This window comes from Anopheles coluzzii, chromosome 2, assembly GCF_943734685.1.
Source record: "Anopheles coluzzii chromosome 2, AcolN3, whole genome shotgun sequence".
Classification (NCBI taxonomy): Eukaryota; Metazoa; Arthropoda; class Insecta; order Diptera; family Culicidae; genus Anopheles; species Anopheles coluzzii.
The window spans coordinates 85,262,133-85,282,977 of record NC_064670.1 but is presented as its reverse complement, the minus strand read 5'-3'; the positions used below and the strand labels follow the sequence as shown (position 1 = coordinate 85,282,977).

At 42.2% G+C, this 20,845-nt stretch overlaps 2 protein-coding genes across 2 annotated transcripts in view; both read right to left on the bottom strand.

The window, feature by feature from the left end:
- Positions 1-2,754, bottom strand: part of LOC120961335 (uncharacterized) — a 44,186-nt gene extending 41,432 nt beyond the window's left edge. Inside the window, exon 1 of the mRNA XM_049606180.1 lies at positions 1,654-2,754. Within this exon, the coding sequence (XP_049462137.1) occupies positions 1,654-1,762 (109 nt within the window). The 5' untranslated portion in view covers positions 1,763-2,754. The remainder of the gene's footprint in view (positions 1-1,653) is intronic.
- LOC125908408 (uncharacterized) lies at positions 2,722-17,051 on the bottom strand. Its single transcript, XM_049611141.1, has 2 exons — positions 16,751-17,051; positions 2,722-2,792 (listed from the first exon to the last, which is right to left on the bottom strand). The coding sequence occupies exons 1-2, from the start codon at positions 17,049-17,051 to the stop codon at positions 2,722-2,724; spliced, it is 372 nt and encodes a 123-aa protein (XP_049467098.1).
- Positions 17,052-20,845: the final 3,794 nt, after the last annotated feature.

The following is a 20,845-nucleotide window of genomic DNA, read 5'->3' as shown; positions in this document are numbered from 1 at the left end:
CATGCTTTCCAAAACATACTGCTATGCACACCATGATGTGAAACGTTTTTAGCATAACGTATGACTAAAGCGTCCTTTTCTGTTTATTTTTGTTGCTGTGCAGCTTTTTTTGTAGTGTCCGTAGAATATAACAATAGCCAACGGGCGAACGTTGGCGTGTATCTTTGGCGTGAAAAACACCAACGTTGTACAATATCCCTAGCTGATGGGACGATGGGGCGTTTTTGCTGACTCAGAGATGCGTAGGATTAGCTACCTGACCCTTTAAAGGAGAGATTTCATAAGTGGGATCGATGGCATAGACGAAAATAAAAAAAACCAGCAAACTAGCGTCACATAATATTTGCTTGATCCTTCCAACCTTTTCTAATATATTGTATTAGAAAATTAATCAAATCTAAATCAATAAGGTCATCGTTGAGATGTGCAAACTTGACCTAAGGTGTTGTGGCCATTGCGACCGAACACATCATAGGACGTGGGTTTAAACCGAGCTTGTATCGACCCAGTTTTCCCAGTTTCCATAGTTAAATGATCGAATAAGTCTGACAATTTAAATAAAGATGATCTTTCGATTTTTTCTTTGATAAGCTTTTAGCTGTATCTCGTAAAGAACACAGTTTAAAAGTTATGTAACTTAGCTATTAGGGAAACAATGTGAACAATTTCCGATTCAATTTTATACACTTTATCGTCTGTATAAATCACGCTGTGTTCCTCTCGTAGCTTCAGCAATGTGGAATGCAAACACTCGATCGATTGATTTTCTATTCAAAACTGTTTGTGGTGACAAGAACCTACGTAGTGCTACACTATCAGCTAAAGATAGTATTATTATTAGTTTTTACACACAATGTATAAGCTCAGTAGTTTGAAGATTTCGCATAAAAAGTTATGCTTAAACTTGTGGTGTTACACGATACACGATATTCATCCTATCCAATAGTAATAATGATAAGATTTGGTTAAGGTAAAATGCAATACGTTGCATAGCCATCTAATTACGCATAGTTTACTTGAGGAGTGTTATTTGATTGGTATATTTTACTTATGAGAAGAATAGTAAATAAAACCATTCAAGATCCACTTATCACAAACATGTTATGGAATAAATTTTAAACTAATCTTTTTATAAAATACACCTCAGTTTAGCTGCAAATTGATTTATAACCTAAAATAATTCAATATGACATATGCAAATTAGCAACTATTTGACCTATATAGTATAAGAGCTATTATTTCCATGGCAGGGAAATATACCGTCAGAAAACAATAAATTTATTAGTAAAGACTCCTCGCAGAAGATTACAGTGGATTGCATCGGTGCAAATAACAAATCAAGGTTTTTGTGTGATACATCGAAATAGTGCTCTAAAATGTCTCTCATACTGTTTGTAAATTGCAATAATGTTTTTTTAATAACGTAGTATTTTTTTTTATAATAAGTATTTTTAACCATCGAGCAGGATGAATCACTGTTTTCAGCACTGGAATTTATCTCAAGTGAGCATTCCACTGATAATCGTTTTCTCCGAACCGGGGCTAACAATGCTGATACCGAAACATATTTTCTACCAGCTAAATCTCAGCCGCATTCAATAAAACGCCCCCAATACCTCTGCATGAGAAACACACATTGCGTGGAGTACTTACCCGTATTAAGCTGAGGACAGCCCTGCAAAAAGTACAGCACAATAATCCACGTCCTAAACAGGCAATTCAAGTTGGTCGATATCCTCAATGGATAAACAGCGTTTATCATAATTTAGAATTTTTATGACGTGCGAGTACCGCCCAGCTGGGTGGGCAACGGAAAACAGCGGCGATGTTGTGTGTGTGTGAAACGAAAGCTTGAAGCTTCGGTTCGGTTCGCTTTGTTGTTGCGCAACAAAACCCTTTTTTTTCTTTACGTTAAGCCGGTCGGGCTCATCCCCGCACATGAAGCCATAGGAGAAGTGTTTCTGTTATTTTGGCGTTGCTTTGTTTGTTGTTTTCGCTGCCTGTAAACTGTAGCTGTGCTTCTGGGCTTGACTACTCGCTCACCGGCGATGTGCAAATCCCAATCCTCATCAATTTGGCCGTTCTCATATCGGCATGACACTGGTTAGCTGGTGCGAAGAAATAAGAAGATCGTGCATCTGTGCCCCGGCATCAATACCGCACGACGAAGCGTTTTTCGTTAATATCCTTGTAACGGCGGCAAGGACGTGTGAAGATTAAAAAACATGATTATGTGCTTTGGGATTTCTGTCCCCCTATGTTCTGGAAGCTGTCTGGTTGCGTAACGGCACCAGTCAGCACTGAAGACAGCGAATGAAGAACAAACGAAGCCGTATGTTTCACCCGTTCTGTGCCTTCAGTACACTTTGCGCTTCACTTTCTGAGAAGAGTCGAGGAACGCAACAAAAAATAACACACTTTTTCAACTTCACACATTCAGACACTCACACACATACACATATATACGTGGCTCCTGATGGTGGGCAGGGAATCAACACACTACAACACTTTACCACTCGCATCCACTTCACTCGCACTGTAACATCCTTGGAGATCGACAATCACTGGCAATGTCTCCACTGCCACTGTCAGCATTCCTCGCGTTGGTCTCTGTATGCGTGTGTATTATTAGTAGTGCTGGGCGTTGTATTATCATTTTAATTTCATATTTTTCGGCTCACTTTTTGTGCCATTTCTACGGCACCGTAGTGTGTATCCCTTTCACGCCACTGCACAAACACTCGTTCGCTCAGCACAACCACCACCACAACACTTGCACGGTGCCCGGTCCTCTGTGGGAAAAGATAAGAGGATTATTTTCGCCTTTTATTATACAATTGATACTTGTGTTTCTCCGTCCATAATCTACCGAGTTACAATCACTTTTCGCTTTTTGAGTTGAGCAATCCGCTCCATCCTGGCTGGAGCTGCTAAGACGCAGCCGTAATGCTAAGGGGTTTGGACTGACAAAAAAAGCACACACACATACAAACACCCATAGAAAACTTTCTTTTCTGGAGCACTGGTTTGGGAAGAGAAGAAGAAAAGCAAAACAAGGGAAGGAAAAGGTGGTAGGAAGCACGTACTAGGATGAATCAGGGTTGGTTCTCGCCAACGTTCGGTAGGAAAGGATACGAAGGGACATTTTTGGAGTCGCTCATATAGAGGATCGTTCGTATCATTCCCTGCTTTTGGTTGCAGTGTTTTTGAGAGTGGCAAACGATCGATAGTGTGGGGCCAGCCGACCAGCAGGCAGCTATGTCTGGGGCAAATTATTTCATTCCCCATTTGCAGCCGTTTGGGAAGGGGAAATTTGGCAAGCTTTCTGGCTTCTGGGAGCAAGCAGCAGTAGACAACCAGCAGGATTAAATAACATGCAGACAAATTGGTATGGAGCGGACGCTGTTCAAATTCGTTACTCGGGTTTGACTTGAACATGGTGATAAAAACAACCAACGACGCCACCAACGGTGGATGCAGCATGTCACCTGTTTGCTTTGGCAGATCCTGTTAATGTGTCCGTGATGAGCTTAAAGTAAACTTATATGTACGGTTGGATTCCTTAAAAAAGTAGAACTGAACCGGTTTGTTGGTGAATAGGGCAGCTGTTAAAATTAATCTAGCTTTTGTTCTATAAATAGCTGAATCACCGAAATAAATTTGCCACAAATCACTTCAAATGGTTGATTATTTCATTTTTGTATTTATTCCATTGGATAAAAGACAAAAGCTCCTTGTTGCCATACAAATGCTTAAGGGGAAAAGATGTTTTTGTATTATACTTTTTGCATTTTTCAATCGCGTCTGGGTTCATTAGCTTCGTTCCCAGTCACTGGTGGAAAGTCCCAATCAATGGCGAAGCGCGTGGAAAGTGCATCTATAAAAAGAGCTTCTGAGAAGAGCGCATTGGCACAGTAGGCAAAAAAAGGTGCTGAAAATATCTGAAGCACGGACACAACCCCGCCATCCAGTTGGAAAAGGAAGGTTTGGGGAGACAAGTAAAGAGTTCGAAGGGGGAGCGAAAGCAAGGTATGCGACATTGTATTTGATGGAAATTGAAAGATGTGTTTTGCATCGTGCCGTTGACTGTTTAAATGTGAAGTCCTTCCTAGAACTGCGTATTTTGCATTCGGTGAAATGGTGACCAAAATGTAAGGAAATGTTACCCTTTTTTTAAGAACTTTTTACTGACAATCGTGACCCCGTACCAGCAAATATGCTGACAAAGTATCGCATGAAAAAGAATGTTAAAGGAGTATCATACTCGGCAAAAATCGCTTTAATTCCATACCATACGGTTGCAACGAATCGTGTGTTTCAGCCTTTGACCTGACTTTGCCTCTAACATTGTATTGCATAGTTGGAACACACGCTCTCGCATTAACAAGGCACATAGCTAACAGGTAAAAAATGCGTTGCTTCATTCTAGCCTTTGTGTTTCATTCATTGCGTTGTCCGGAATACAAGCGATAAAAGGAAATGGAGGAGAATATGTTAGAATGTTGGGTATGCACTTTTTATACATTTTATGATATGCTGCCACATTTTGGTGCATAATGACAACATTTTAATCAAGCGCATTTCGTAAATGCACATTTCTTCCTAGAAACGTTGATGATCAATTGATATTTTCTATGAAAATATAGTGGAGCCTGCAGAAGACGTGTGATCGAATCGATTTTCCATTTTGTGTTTGCAAATTGTACAACATTCAAGGCAAGCACAAGGTTTTTTGCGGGCACACCACTTACACAGCGCATCGTTGGGTAGGCATGTTGGTACATCGAAGCAATAAAATCACCCAGCCGTATCGTTTTCCCCTTAGCCGTTTTCCACTTTCATGCTCATCAAAACTAGTGAAGGTTGCTAAACCGCCCTCAGGAGTGTAATTTACGTTGATGTAGCTTTCAGCAATCGGGCTACAGACGAATCATTCTGTAGTAATTACGACCGTTCTTGGCTCTTGCAAATTACAAATCTGTGCATGTTATCTACAGTGAGCTCAAGAAGTATTCGTCTAGCTGTATATTGAACACAAAATGGTGAATTAAATGCATTTGATTCATTTGAAGAAGAAACAAATTATATCAGGTGAAGTCAATCATTATCATTTTAAATTCAATTTAAGTCAAAACGTTCCAAAACGATTTTAACAGTAACAAGAAAATAGTTTTCCCATTTAAAAGGTTTTATATTTTGATATTTATTTAAAATCAAACAATATACTATTTAATTGGTTAAATGTATGCAGTTTGGAATGACTTCTTTCCTTTATTCAAACTTTATTTTGGAAGATTGGTCAATTTATGGTGTTCGGTCTTATACGCGAAAACCCTTTCCGACGCAAGATGATTTTTATAAACACATTCTTTCTCTTCTGCAAAACTCACTAGCATTCTGAAGTGCTTCTGATTCTTGGGGTTTACTTGATTGTACAAACAATTATCTTTTGATTCGGTTTACTGATTGAGCTATCGAATCGAATCGAGGATTTTGCAGTCATGAAATCAACCGATGATCATTTCTACTGATTATGCAGGCGTATGATAAGTTTTCTCGGCCCGCAACGAGCACAATTAAAATAAAAAAATGTAGTAATTTACGAACAAACAACTAACTGCTTGATACTAACGAAGTTATCCCTTGTTAGCGGGGTGAATGCTGTTAGTTTTGTCTCTTAACTACTATCTTGTGTAATTTTTTTTACAAAATAACGTATAGATTGACCGACGGTCAAACTTAATCGTTCATCGAAATGGTCTCATGGCGGAAGCGTTTCCAAGTTCCCTTTTAGTGTACAATATATTGCTTCAATGTTTTAACATGTAAAATATTCATAAAATTAGGACTAAGTACCATGTATAATAAAATGATAAATATTCGAACATTTTAATTTTTGACAATGGGGCTTTCACGATATCATCTAGCTGTTTTATAAGGAGTTTGACACTTGGCGGTTGAAATCATGTCAACACTCCATACAAAACCACACACAAAACTAGCCTCAGAACTTCAACCTAGATTATTTCAACCTGTAAAACATGTAAACAAACGCCGATTCGTCGCAAGCTCATCAGGTTAGTTCATGCAGGAATGATTTTTTTTGCTGAAGGATAAATATTGTGTTAAGAAAGGATAACATTTTTTTTGATTATTATTTTTAAGTCACAACTTATTTCAAACAGAAAAAAAAGAACAAAACTATTTTAAAATGTATCTTTGTTTGCACATAATTGCTGAAATCGAATATGGCGGACCGTAACTTTCACATGGATACAACCCAGAAGATGAATACTGTTCCACTGACAGGCTGAAATTTCAGTAGAACATATAGCATTAAAAAAGCATAAACCTTTTAATCCGGTTCACTATTCTGTATGCTGCATAACTCATGATAAACCGTAAGATTATTAACTTGTGCTTACGCAACTAGAGCCAGTTCGAATAAACAGCGTTCAGTTATTGAATGCAGACTTTAATTGGAAACTTTTACTTCAATCGGAAAGTACAATAAGCTTATCGTTCTTCGACTATCCATTGTGCAACAATGATCTATGAATCCTGCGCTTATGATTTTAGGAATACCCTTTAAAAAGACGATTACTGTCTGCATTTTTAATAGAAAAGACGATAGATGCTCTTCTTTCGTTTGTTACGCAGTCAACTTTCAATGAAGCATTTTCACGATGTAGCTTGCTATCCATATTCATTTTTAGATTTCAAGATTTCGATCCACTTCAATTCATTATTGAAATGCTACGTGCGATGCAATCAGCTGCTCATCAATAATATCGTTACAGTAGATGGGTTTGAAAGGACACTCACACCAACAGCTACAGCATTCCCGGATTGCTTCCCAGCAGACAAACGACGTTGCTAATCTACTGCATGCATGAACGAATTTTATCTCCTTCTCTTCTCCTCACTGACGGTCGATCCGAACCCCAAATGGAACATTCCACCGATCCGCCCAATGCGAATGGTTGGGATTTGTTTTGTAATAAAAGTGCCAGGATGTATTATAAAAGACATCAACCAGCTCGCGGAACAATCGGCCACTATAATAATCTTACGGAATAGAGAAAAAAACAACAACGACGACCCGAAGAATCGGTTGGAAACGAAATGGGAAAAGTAACTTAACTATCAATAAATCATCCATTGTGCTGTTGTGCCCGACTGCCCGACTGTGGAAAGCGGATATCCGACGGCTAGTAAATTTTCGCCGGATTTCCCCCCTGAATGGACGTGCATCGACCGGTGATGCGTAAAGTTTCGGGGCGTCGAGCGTGCTTGTTTTTAGAAGACCGCGCGACTTTGTTAAGTAATCTCTGCCACGGTTTCACTCCGGAACGGTCGTTTCTTTTCCTGTGTCGAACCAACACTCGTGTGAGTTTCGCTAAAGGATCCCGATCAGTTTGGGTTTCGTGTATCGGGTGTACCACCATTCTACCGCTGGGTTCACATTTAGCTGACCTTTCTAATTTTGATTAACCATATCTGGCTGTTGTACAACCAACCACCAAACTTGTGATCCTCAGTGGCTCGGAACGCGCGTGCTAGCTTGATTAGCCCGGAACAATCAAGCGTGCGGCGATATCTGTTACCACCGACCGTAGCGGTATCGATAACAGCAGGACCGGTACTCGCACGTGTTGTAAAACACGCGGAAATAGCGCTCATCCCGAAACGAGCTTCAAGAATATAGTACATCGTGTGCTGTGATTTCGGCTAATGAAGCTAACTTTTACCACCGCACTGCCAACGTCCTGATCCGACGCAAAAGCTACGTACCGGAAGCGAACCGTTAACGAACCACCGAAAATCAATACCGGTGGTATGACGCTAAAGAGCCGGAAGGGATAAAGATTGAGGTACTAACACTAGTGTGGTCGTTTGTTAGCTCAGGTTGTACTTGCGCGTAAAAGTTAGAATAACTATAATTATATGCTAATGACTTTTCCTCTGCTGTCCAGGAGAAAGCCGGCACCGTATCGTGTAGGAGCACAGGCTCAAACAGTGCCGGAAGCTTTTATTTCCATTTGCACGCCGTAGCCCAAAGGCATCCCTATGATTCCATCAGACGTTGGTTAAAGCACATTACGTTTCGCGTGTGCGTTCCGCTGCTTCACTAATGCACCTCGCGGCAAAATCAACATTCAGCGGCACCTACAGTATTTGCTCATTTTGATGTGTGATATGCGTCATGCTGCGTTATGCACGGTAGGTTACTTCATTTCCCTCCCATGATGGATGTCACGCGTCTCCAGCAGGACTCTTGCGGGTGTCGAGCTGGCTGATGAGTAGAGACCCGCATTTACATCCACAACCAACCAACACACGATACGTGATATTTAATGATCGACTGTTATAGTGTTCATTAATGTTTGCGCTATCAGTGCGTACTGCCCCGTACTGCGGTTGCTTCCTTAACCCCCCCCCCCCTCCCCCCCACCAAGAAAGGGCACAAATAATGCGAACAACAATGCGTGCCAGCATCATCATCCCATTCTAGCTCACACTGCAGAGATGGGGACGTTGCAGATAGGGGCCGCGAATGACACGGTAACACGTGTCCGGGAAGAAAAGGCGACTTGGGACGCGTGCACGTAAATTCCATTACATTGATATTCGACGGAGGGAGGAGGAAGTGGTACGAGTGGCCCTCGACTCGAATGCCCGTCCCCAACCCTCTTCGTGGGTAAGCGGAGAGTTGTGCTACAAACGGTGCTAGACAACTGGCGTCCAATAAAATTAACCATTTAATTTGTTCGCCCGCATACTGTCCGGATGTGTGTGTGTGGATTTGTGGGTGTATCTATACTTCCTGCATGTCCCAATGTCCTTTCCTGCTGAGTGGTGGTCATGGTGGTTGGGAGTGTTTCGTTGGCGAAGTTAGAACTAGTAAATTGGTGCCAGTGACACAATTCTATTAGGACAAATTTAATTTACACACACGCATTCAGCGATTCTAGTTTGCTGGATAGTAGAACTAACCCTTGCGCAGCATTGTGGTAACAGTAGAGATACATGTTTTTCATACTCTTATTAAAGCATGACAATAAAGCAAAATCCAATGCTTTATGAAATGGATGGATACTATCACGATAAGGAGAATACACTTGTAACATCATTAATTAACATTTTCATTTATGGATTAAATCTAACTATTACAATTGCTATACACCTACTCGGGACATAGTATCAGTATGTGAAAGCTTCTTAAAATTTAAATAGCGAAGAACATCCGCACTCAAGGGTTGCTTCCAATGCCGGCGGCCCAGTTGGTCGCAGTTTCTTCCTACACGACACGTTTCCTCGCCGGATTTGCAATTGCATTACGAACGCTTTGCGTGTGCGGAAGAGCGAAACCATGTCGTTGGGTTTTTTTCTTCTGTTCGCTCCCTTTTTGCTGCTCCGGCTGTCTACCATTGGTTAATGTCTGATGGGAAGCTTTCTAAAAGATAAGCAGGCTTATCGCCAAGTCGGATGAGTGGTAACACGATGGAGGCAATGCTGAAGTTGAAACGATTTCGGTGAAAGTTGAGGAGATTGTTAGCCGTAGATAATTGGTGTGGCAGCTTTTTTTTGATCGCCTGCGTTGAGCTGCTTATAAAAATGTCTGCTCATGGTGTATTAAAGTGGATTAAAAAAAGGCAAAAGCATTTTTAATGCGATGATAATATGTTTTATGTTATTTAAAAAATCACAGTAATTAGTACGCAACGGTTGCGTACGCATTAACAAAAGTACAACCACGTTTTACACCATCGCTGTATCGCTTCCCCATCCCGTAGCTTAAAGCCCACAGCTGTGTTTAAGCACTTTGTTGCGAAATAATGTTTGAACTGCACGAACAGTATCACACCCGTCCATTTACACCACCGAGCAGTCGGGTTTCTTTTGCCGGGGCAATCAAGTCGGCAACAAGTACGACTTATTAAATTTTCATCTCCATCTGCCTGGCTCAAAGGTACCAGCCTCAGTCGCTAATCATCAAACACGGCTCGGTCGAGCCGCTCCAGGCGCTTCAGAGTGCCGCAAGTGGATGGGTCAACTCGTAAAAGTTAACGAGGGATTGGATCATTTGTTTAAGCACAAACCCACGGGTACGGCAGGCAAGTCACGTGCCAGGTGGTGCAAATGATCATGAATTCGAACGATCCTCTTTAGGAAGGTGCTTTGTAGCTCGTAGCGATAAATCCTTCCCTAACATACAGCGCACCTCCGTTGCACTTCATCCCTTCTTCACGGCAGCGTTTGCTTCAGGAGCATTTGAGATTGCGGGAGAGATAGTCGGGAAAGAAAATCGATAGTATGATTAGAGAAACTTAAACAATGTATGGGTGAAAGTTTTATCCGATCGTCGTTTTGCACATTATCTTGTGCGAGCTAAGCTGTATGCTCGAGTAAGCCAATCATGCCGAAACTCGCCGCTCCCAACTCGTGGGCTGACCTGAATAATTTTTAATGAGTCTGCAGATTTATAATTGATCGTCCATCATATGGGGTTGGGTGTTGCGAAACTGTTGCGTTACTTTTTGTCTGGGGGAAAAACAATACCATTTGAACAATTTTATCCCCTTTCACTCTCTTTATACATCATCGTACTTTTTTTGCACTGCTGCACAGATTGTGCTTTCCCGATGTATTTCCCCTGCTTGATTGTAGAGGATGCGCTGTATGTTCAACATTGTTCGTTGCGAAAAAGTTTTCTTATAAATTTTGGTAACGACCTCAGGGAACACCAGCAAAAGTAGCAACTCACCGGCCCTTTATCGGCACATATTAATAAATCGGGTTTCTGTGCGTCTGTGCGTAGATACACATATTTGTGCTCTGTGATAGGATCGTAGTAAATTGATTCCTTTTATTGGGTACCATTAAACAATTTAGAAAAATTTGTTTGTGTCGTTTGTCTGTCTGTCACATATTTTATTTGTTTTGTAGTTTGTTTTCATAATAGCAAAAGAAATTTACTATAGTTTGAAATGTATGAAGTGTATAAACACAACCACAAATTATACAGCGTTAAACCGTACTGCGAAGTGGATACAAATATCGGGATAAAAATGTGTTGTTAATATCTATTTGAAATAGTTAAAATATTAAGATCTACTTATTTTCTATTGTAGAAATGTGGTACAGTAAATTAGCTGTTCTATTCGTACATTACGAGAGAAATGTGAATTATCATTCTTTTAAAAAAGCATAAGAGAGTGAATTTATTTTGCTATTTTTATGTTGTAAGACATTTCAAAGACTAATATTTCTCTAAAATTAGTTTCAAACAAAATCATAAGCGAAATCAAACCACAAACAAAAATCGTATAACTGCAAAGGCCGGGGTATATTGTCCGTACTATAATATATATTTTCCGTATATTGTCCGAAGTATAATTTCAATTTTCACTAACGCATCTGGCGCAAATAATATTTATTTTGAGAACCAGTACGAACATTCCATCGATGACCAAAAAAAGTGTCCCTCAGCCGCCGTCAGATGCGCTAGCGAAAATCTAAATTACACTAGCGAGTACGGACAATGTACATCGGCCTTAACACTAGTATTTAACGATATATGCCGTGTATTATGTAACATCTAAAGTTGCGAAAAGTGCATCCAGTAGTAGATGCAAAATGTCACTGGCAATGTCATAAAAAAATCTGACTGAAACAAAATCCATGTCAGCGTCACGTGCTCAATTGTGATAATCTGAGGAGATGCTCAAACAGTTGGTGTGACCATCACACGCTTGGTGACATTTTTGTGACCAGCTCTTGGTCAGTCACTTGGTCGCAATGTTTTCTTTCGCCACCCAACGGACGGCTTTGACCTATTCCAACTAACAAAATCAAAATGCTTTTTCCCGTTCTGTCCAATATAGCAGACCGAGCGAAATATTGCTGATTTAGTTGCATGGGACCGCTCGCAAGGGTGATCATTGCGATCATCACCGCCAGAAAAAAATGAAACTAGGAAAAAATACTGCTTTCTTTTACCTAAATGTGAAGAATTTGAAACATTCTTTAAGTTTTTTTTTTCTTGCAACAATAATTATGTTTTTTTTCTTGATTTGTTTTGGGTTTAGAAGTCTAGTTTTGGAATTTTCTAGAATAACAGTACCTACTTTAAAGCAAAAATATCCGTGACACTCAAAGCTAAAAAAATCAAGACTTTTCATCCTAGTTTGGAAGTAGACTGAGCACTGTTTTAACTCAGTATGTTGTTATTTTGTTGTTGGTAATGATTTAAATTTTAATAAAAAAAAAAATGTTGGCGGTATCCATTTTTGTGGCTTTAAACATTTATTACATGATCACTAGCGTTACTTTACGTAATTATCAAAAGCGTTACTTTCAAATACAGGGTTTTAAACTATATAAGGGAAAAGTTCAATCACGTAGGAGAATTTTGCAAATCAGTAGGAGAATGTTGCAAGCATACTGTGGAAATTTGCAATCATATAGGGAAGTGTTGCAACCGACAACGGGAATTTTGCAAGTGTACTGTGGAGCTGTCATCAGACTATGGGTGCCGCTGTAAACATCTCAATACATCATTTATTTAACTTATTTATCATGTTTAATTATGACAGGACACGATTTATTCAGTTTATCATGTGTGCAAATGTATGCCACACGAAAACAACTCCAAATAATGATTTAGAAAAACATCATCGGTATTAATTCAAAGCTTTTTACACCAGCACCCACCGTCTGCCGACAGCTCCACAGTATTGCTTGCAAAATTCCCCTTGTCGGTTCCAACATTCCCCTATATGATTGCAAACTTCCACGGCTTGCATGCAACATTCCCCCACCAATTTGCAACATTCCTTTAAGTGATTAAACTATTTCCTTATATCATTCGAAACCCTGTAAGGGAACCTAAAACATTTTTTAGAAATATGTTACAAAAACTTATCAAAAACTAGTAAAAAACAACAAACATGAGACTGATGATTAATAACTAAATCAATCACTCAATCAACCGAAGGAGGGAATCGCTACAAGAAATGATTAGGAGAACCGCAAAGTTTGGTAATAACTTCGCACAATGTTTTGTTTTATGCTCAATGCCACAATCACACTTGTACTGAGCATAGAAAAAAGGGAATAAAGTTTCGATTGACAATATCAAACGAAATTATTGGCCTACACATACACACATACACATGCAACTCGCACGCCTAATGAAGGTTGAATTTATTCCAAAACCGTGCCCTTTGCAGAAGGGAATAAAAATTTCCTCGACAAATTGTGTTCCCAAGTTTACAGCAACGCTTTGTACGGCTCAAACAAAACGATAAAGAAAAGAAACAGCAACTGACATGCCGCGACTCAGTTTCTTGCAAACCTTGTTAGCAAAACTTTTATCCCTGCTTCAAACATTGTAACAAGTTACTCCGGCATAAAGAAAATCAGGATCCCACTTCCCCGGGGCACAACTCCTTTGTTTCCCCCATGGGGCCTTTTCTTCGTTGTAATGGCCGTGTTCCCGCGGGCCCTACACTTTGCCGCTGAAGTGGTCGTAAATTTCACTCACTTCCAAAAAAACTAAAAAAAAGGAGAAAAGAAATCGAAGAGTAAAACTGCCACGATCAAAAGGATTGCGCCCCGGTAGTCGGTCGCAGACTGGGCTGGGCCAAGAGTTGGAGAGCAATTGTGGGAAGAATAAATTATGATCGGTTTTTGTAAGGAATGCGTTGATCAATATCGCCCTTTTCCGTTTAATAATTACATCAGGAAGCGCGACTTCTTCCTGCCGTTGCGCGATTTCCATTTCGCAAGAATGCGATCCGGCGGATTGTGTGTCATCGGGCTGGCGTGGTTTGCGGGAGGAATTTTGAGCCGCCTCTAAATCTAGCACCCCGAAAACCATCACACAGCAAACAGACGCTCTGGACCGGAAAGGCGCAAATTTAATTTCCTCTAATCAAATGAAGATAGATATTCGTCCTAAAAATGTGCGGGGAAGATTTTCCCCAAAAACCAAACTCCCGCATTGCTGAGGGAGATTGGTGGTGGTGGAGTAGGTGACGCCAGTACCGGCGTCGGTACCGGCACCGGATACGTACCGTCGTCTCGTGCGGTAGCATAATTCCGGAGCAATATTTATTAACAATCAAGAAAATATTCACGCTCGCTCCCGCGCGGTACTTGAAATCGGTGCGTCTATTAAACAACCCAGGGAAGCATCCATCATGCAAACGCACACCGAGGGCAGGACGCTTACGCTTAATGCTACTGCCGAAGGTATCGCACCAATGTGCAGAAGAATGTCGATATTAGGCGTCCGCGAATCTCCATCCAAATCTAGCCCCACCAGGCCTGCAGGAGAAGGTCCCGGTCCCGGTCGGAAGAGGAAGAGGAACACCGCCGCTTCCGGTGGTAATGGTTCGTTACGGGTGACGCTGCTCCTCGGGCCGTCGCCCAAGTTTATTATGTATTCATAATGTAAATCAAGTAAAGGAGCACGAAAGCCTCCGGGGCAACGAAGAAGCTTCGCCATCCGGAGGCGGCATCGACCAACGGAAACAGAATAACTCAAAAGGATGATTATTGAATTTGCTGTTGCTTTCTTTGGTTGTCGCCAGGGTTTTTTCTTTTGCTCGTTTCGGTTTGCGTCTACCATTCACATCCATTGCATCCGGGACGGGAAAGATAAACAAAGGCGAAAAGGAAACACAAGAAAAACCTTACGATAGGGGATTTATGGATGTGCAAGGAATAAAAAAAAAATGGATGAAAAGATTGACCTTTAAGCGGGTCAGTAACGAGCCATACAACGACAAGAGATCTCTTGAAGTGAATCTAGTTAGAAAAGTTACGTTCACTGGCACTGGTCGGTCGGTCACTCGTATGGGACAGTGCCTTTCACTACCACTGCAATCACCCAGCAATGGTTCTAGGCGATAACATTTGATTTCGGAACTTAAACCACCTCACGATGACTGCAGCACGCAACGAATCCATGGAAGCGTGAGGTGAAAAGCGACAAAACAAGTCTTGCTTCCTGTCACTTTGAATAAGTTAACTACTCAGTAACTACACTCTCTAGTCGAGCCGTCGCACATACAGCGAAAGTAACAAACCACTAAAACCACACCATACACACATCCGCACACACGAGCGCACAAAACTCCAAACAATCTAGAAGCGCAACCAACAGACTAACGATCACTGACGTTTATCTAGGGACGGTCCGCTCCATGGATCGCCCGAAGTACGTCCTTCACTTTTATGTGTGCTAGCGTTTGTGTGTATATGTGTGTGTGTTTGGTTGGTATGGTTTGGGTCAAACTGAACGGTGCGGTTTGCTCCTACGCTGTCCATCAAGTGCATCAAATTGTCACCAAGGTCTGACCGCACCCACAACTACAGCGCCCAACGGCGCACTCTCACTCATGGCACAAGCGATGGCAAGCGTGAAATCCAATTTTCTCCAACTTTGTTCACACTGTACGAGTTTGACGAACTGTTGCAAACTTTCACCACTTCTTCACACTGCCGACACTCCGACTCACGCTTAGCACTCCTTTCGAAACGTTGGCTCATATTACTTCAGCATGAGCCCACGGAGCGCTCCCACTCCGCTGCCTGGGAATGGGTACGGCTTGAGTTGGCTAACTGGTCGGTGAATAGATCACTTCCTAAGCCGCTCGCCAACTTCTCCAGCATCTATTAAATTTCCACTTCAACACGCTTTGAGCCCTCCTTCACAAACAATCTTACACGCGCTCACACACACACATATACAAACACATATACAAATACACAGAACTGAGTGTTGCACACATGAAGAAAAGAGGCTTCATTACTCGCTGCTGGCCACTTTGCTGCCACATGCAGTGCCAAAAGCCCCAAAGAAAGCAAACCCACCAGTACACCAGCCCGGCAACAGCCCCGCAGATGTACTTCTCGCGCGGACGAACGGGAACGGATGGCGATCATTTGAAACTCAAATTGGGTTGCTTTGGGTATGTATTATTCATTCATTTCCCGCTACTTTCCCGTTTCGGTCGGCTGTTGGTCCGAATTGGTTGCCCGCTCCGGGGGAATGATGCTGAACCTTTACTCTTCACTGGTGGCCAATCGAGGTCAGGTTCAGTAGGGGAGGGTGGAGGTGTTTCTTTTTTGTTTGTCGGGTGCTGTTCATTATTTGTTACTTGAAACACAGAACTAAAACCATCGCATCGCGTCCGTGCTGGATTTTTCTCATGTTTTTGTGCACCTTGTTCGCTGTACGTATTACGCGACCCATACAAGCGCGAGTTCTTCACTGCGGACTTTTGCTTCCGCAGCTGTGTCTTAGGGCAGAAAGCGGAACGAGGGAGACAACGAGCCCCCGAAAGGGTAAAAGGACACCGGTGTTCAGGTTTTATAAGCTTCCTTTCCATGGTTTTCCCTTACCCGGGCACTGCACCATGGGTTGAGCACTTGCACGGTTTTGGTAAGTCACTTAGCCCTTTTATAGCGGTAACTTCATTTTCTTAACAACATTTCACACATTTATCATGCGGTAATGCGATGTTTTCGTTATTCGTATTCGTTATTCAAATCGAGTTGCCGTCCTGGAGGGTGGTCATCGTTTATTTCGCACATTGAAGTGGTTGACTAACGCGGGAAGGATGTTACTTTTCTTCCTTTTTGCTTTTAAATTTGACAAAAAAACACTTAGCCCACTACTTGCGATCTGCTAACAGAGCTACGAAAACAGTAGCAGAACACAAAACACAACAATTACCCGAACGACTATCCGAACCGTGTGACGTGTGAAGTCTGGTACACAGGGAGATGATGCACGTTCCTCCCAAACCTTTGACCAACGTAGCCGTCGTACGACAACTGATCTCTGCTTGCCACCGTGCAGCTGCTGGAAGCTGCCCAAAATTCTCCATCGCCTCGGCGTTGCTGTGAACTCGCGAGCAGGAAAGCAATATCATTCCCTCCCTATTGCGCATGTCCAGCTGTGTTCCCGAAAGGCTTCCAAAGCGTTTCGTTCGGCCTTGCGTCGGGCTTGCATTGAGGAACAGCCCTAACAACATCGCGAGCAGAACCTGTCGCATACGTCACGTTTGGTAAAATCACAACGGGAACGACCTTTCGGGGCGATAGAACCACGCGAGTAAACTCGTGTCGTGTTGTTCCCTCCCATTCCGGGTGCTCTTTCCAGTTCGGTGTCCTACCGGAGTCGATGCAAACGGTAGTTCTGTAGCCGCCAGGGTCGTAAAATCAAAAGTCACCATCATCTGGGGAAATTGTGCAGCAATCACCGGAGTGGCGATGGGGAGGGTAGGGTACACTTTAACCTGCTCGTAAATAAACGGTCAAACGACCGCGACACGGCACGGCGCACGGGAAGATGATGGGACACTCTTGTAGATGATGAGCCACCAGAGGCGTGTGTGACCGAGGACGAAAGTGTGCTTCACGGGAGCAATAAGGAGTTCGCGCCTGCCCCCGATCGGCAGGTTAGGTACGAGTGAGCGGACGGGCTGCTGGTCTCGGGTTTTAATGAACGCAGACTCTCTTGAGAGCTCCGCAAAGGTTGGGTGTATAAGGAGGACCATGGGAGGCAATGGAAGTTGAGAGACTTGCACCTTTTGCGACGCGACGTCCGCTGAGGGATCGGCTTTTATGGGATTTGGACGGTTTCAGGGTCCAGGTACAGCTGGGATGTACATTGTGCTTCAATTTAGTGGAAGCTGAAGTGGGAGCTAACCCGGAACCTGTCGAGTGTTGTACTATTTGTTAATGAAAGCTTATCACTACGTTTAGTGTATATGTGTTCCAGGGGATCAAACACTGGGTAGTAATATAGAGCGAGCGAATGCGAAAGTACTAACTTTTGTTGGTTAGTATTTGCTGACAGATTATTTTCAATGTCTTTACAACTACTTTGAAGAAAATAAAATGAAAATAGCTAAACTTTAAACAAAGGACTAGGTTTATCTCATCAGACCAAACAGAATTCACAATGGAGACGCATGGTTGCTCGTCTGCAATTCCAATGGAGGCGCATGGTGTTTTATTATGTTTGTTCACTAAGCACTGATAACACAAGTAAGAATTAAACCAAATTCATTAAGAAAAGTTGACACAAATAGCTAAACGGTTTGGTTGAACTCAGGATTTAAAACTGTGCTTCATTTTTGATGATTATGATTAGGGCTTAACCTAAGTATCTCATTCTATAGTACTTTTCTGTCTAGCTTACTTACCCTGATGAATGAAGATTAACCTGCTAAGATTTACACTTTTGTATGTTTTCCTTCAATGTCACAGATCTCCTAAACTTGATACCAGAAAAAAGGTTGGCAACGCGTTCGAAACAACATCAAAAGTAAACAAAATATGTTATCCTACACGGTGTTGCATGTAGTTTTGGTTCTTTAGGACACGAAGAAACTTGAATTCTGTACACATTCGTACAAGAAGAGGTGAAGTTGCCCAGGCAATGATGAATTTCACTTTTGCTCAACTATTCCGTATCGATATAGTCTGTTTCCTACGTTACCTGGTCATGTGTTTTAGGTACGGATGCTTCAAAAGACCTTATAAAGCTACTAGTGAGTGAAGGTGAACGGTATGTGAAGGTAACAAGATCCCAAATATCTCGTCAGGAATTTGAAGAATTCTACTCCGAGGACAAGAGCGTGCAGTTTGGCGCTTGTTTAGGGTAACGGTGGAAATAGGCATCGTGATGTCGTGATAGCGATCGAGGCGTACGAATAAGATTTTTGTTGTTTTCCTACGTCCTTTTGTATCCTTGCGGCACATCATTGCAACATTATGCGGACTGCTTCTTAATAGACCACGTAAGAAATTTGTCGTACCACTTCCGAGGCAAGTCACTGAAGAGAGTTTCATAGTGCGATGGAAGTTGTGTTATTATCTCGGATGAAAGTAAGCGAAGGATCGCTCTCGGAAACGTTGATATAGAATCGGCTCAATCCTGCTAGTTGAAATATTCTAGAGAAAGCAAATATGAAAAACGGTGGATTTATGAGTTGCCTAAGGAGTTTTCTTGCTTGCCCGTCTGTAAACGGGGGTATAGCGGTGTGAAATCATTTTTCGTTCTAATATACATTTTACGTCTTGCATCATTCATCCTGCTATATTGGCTGAGTTGCATGGAAAACATATAAAGATATGATAGACTCTTCTTACGTTTCCTATAAATTTTTTCAATCGTCATGTATTACTACTACATGTAAAAAAGGAAAAGTAGAATTTGATGATAAGACATCAGACAAAAAAGCATTAAAAGAGAAATCATGAGAAGAAAGTATGATAGAGCGGAAACCAATTTTAATTTTCCATCTAACTCAAATAAATACAAGGCACCCAAACCAGGTAGTTTCTTCCTGTATAATGTTACGCTTCTGTTACACATAAATAAGGTGACGTATTTTCAGATTTGTTTGACACAATGTCAGCGGCTGCAGCCTCAAGTGTTGTCCTTTTTTCCGTTACCAATAAGCCTACAAATCCCTCTGACGGCAGGTATTTTCCACAGAAGCGTCTCCAGCATTCCACAGCAGCGTGTTTGAATGGTTTTCCTTTTTAGTCGGCTTCAAACGCCTAACTAAGTAGAAAACGGTAGGCGTTGTCCCGGAAAATAACTTGTGACATAATCGAACAGCTTATTACGGCCACCAGGCACAGGCACACTCCGACACCCATCCCATACACACATACATATCCTGACGCTGGATGAAAAACGCTTTGATTTGGCGTACAAGCCTAGCCCAGCCAGTCAGCGAATGTGATTTGAGGTTAAGCCCTCGTGCACAATGAGAAACAAGAAAGGAGAATTTCATAACCACTCCAATATGCCACCAATGTGCAACATGAAGCGGTTGTTTGTGTATGTGTGAACGGTTGAGCTGGAACGCAAGAGCATATACTCCCGAAGCGTACCCGGGTGGCGCTGCGTCGTCGTGGCAGAAACGTAAGGGTGTTCTGAGTTTGTTCCTTTTTTCTCTCCTCAGGGTTTTCTCGATCGGTAGGCCTCAACAAAAGCCAACGTCACACGGTATTTGCCACAGAAACTCTCAAGGCATTCCGAACCAAAGTACGGACGTGTGCAGATAACCATGCACGTACTGACACGGAACCGACACAGCCACACACGACCTGCTGAGGAGCTGGGCGAGCTGCTCGGAAATATTATTAACCACAAACAGTGCTAGCAAACTTTATTGTTATGGAGCGCCAAACTCCCGGCCCGGCGGGAAACTTTGCCACCAATACACGACCTGCAGTCAGCCAGTGGTATCTCTTTTCGTTGGCTCGGTATTCGTTATTGTCGCAACCTAGGAGAGGTAAGAGTAGCGGCGTTCCGTTCCAGTCCCTGTGCGAGAAGTGCCACAAGCGGGGTTTCAAGTAGCCGGAATTCCCGTACCATGCATTTCTCGTTTTTCTTGGCTACTTTCTGCCCCGAAATTCCCAACCCCACCTTCAAGGATCTCTTATTATTCACTCTTTCACTCTCTCTTTCTCTCTAACTCATGGGAGGGGTGCAGAGATTTTTACCGAGCCCAAGAATAATGTTGTCATGATAATGAATTCTTTATAGCCATTCCTTACCGTCCCGTCTCGTACGAGCTTCGGTCCGGGGCAATGAAACCTTCGCGAAGAATGCGGAGGAATGTTTGGGAAGCGGTTGAAAGGCTAATTTATTTTATCTTCACTCATGATGGTAGTAAAATTTGGTTTATTCGGATTCTTAAAAAAATTGACAACCCTCAATGGATTGACAAGTTGTCACGCTGTTACGGGTTGGTTTGGGGCTATGCAACGGACGGGATGGAAAGATGTTAACGCTCGTTTTTAT

Coding starts and splice junctions, on each gene's coding strand:
- LOC125908408 (XM_049611141.1), bottom strand. CDS start 17,051: ATGTTGTTAGGGCTGTTCCTCAATGCAAGCCCGACGCAAGGCCGAACG. Junction 2,793..16,750: donor CGGTTCGGATAGTCGTTCGG/GTAATTGTTGTG, acceptor CTTTTCCCACAG/AGGACCGGGCACCGTGCAAG.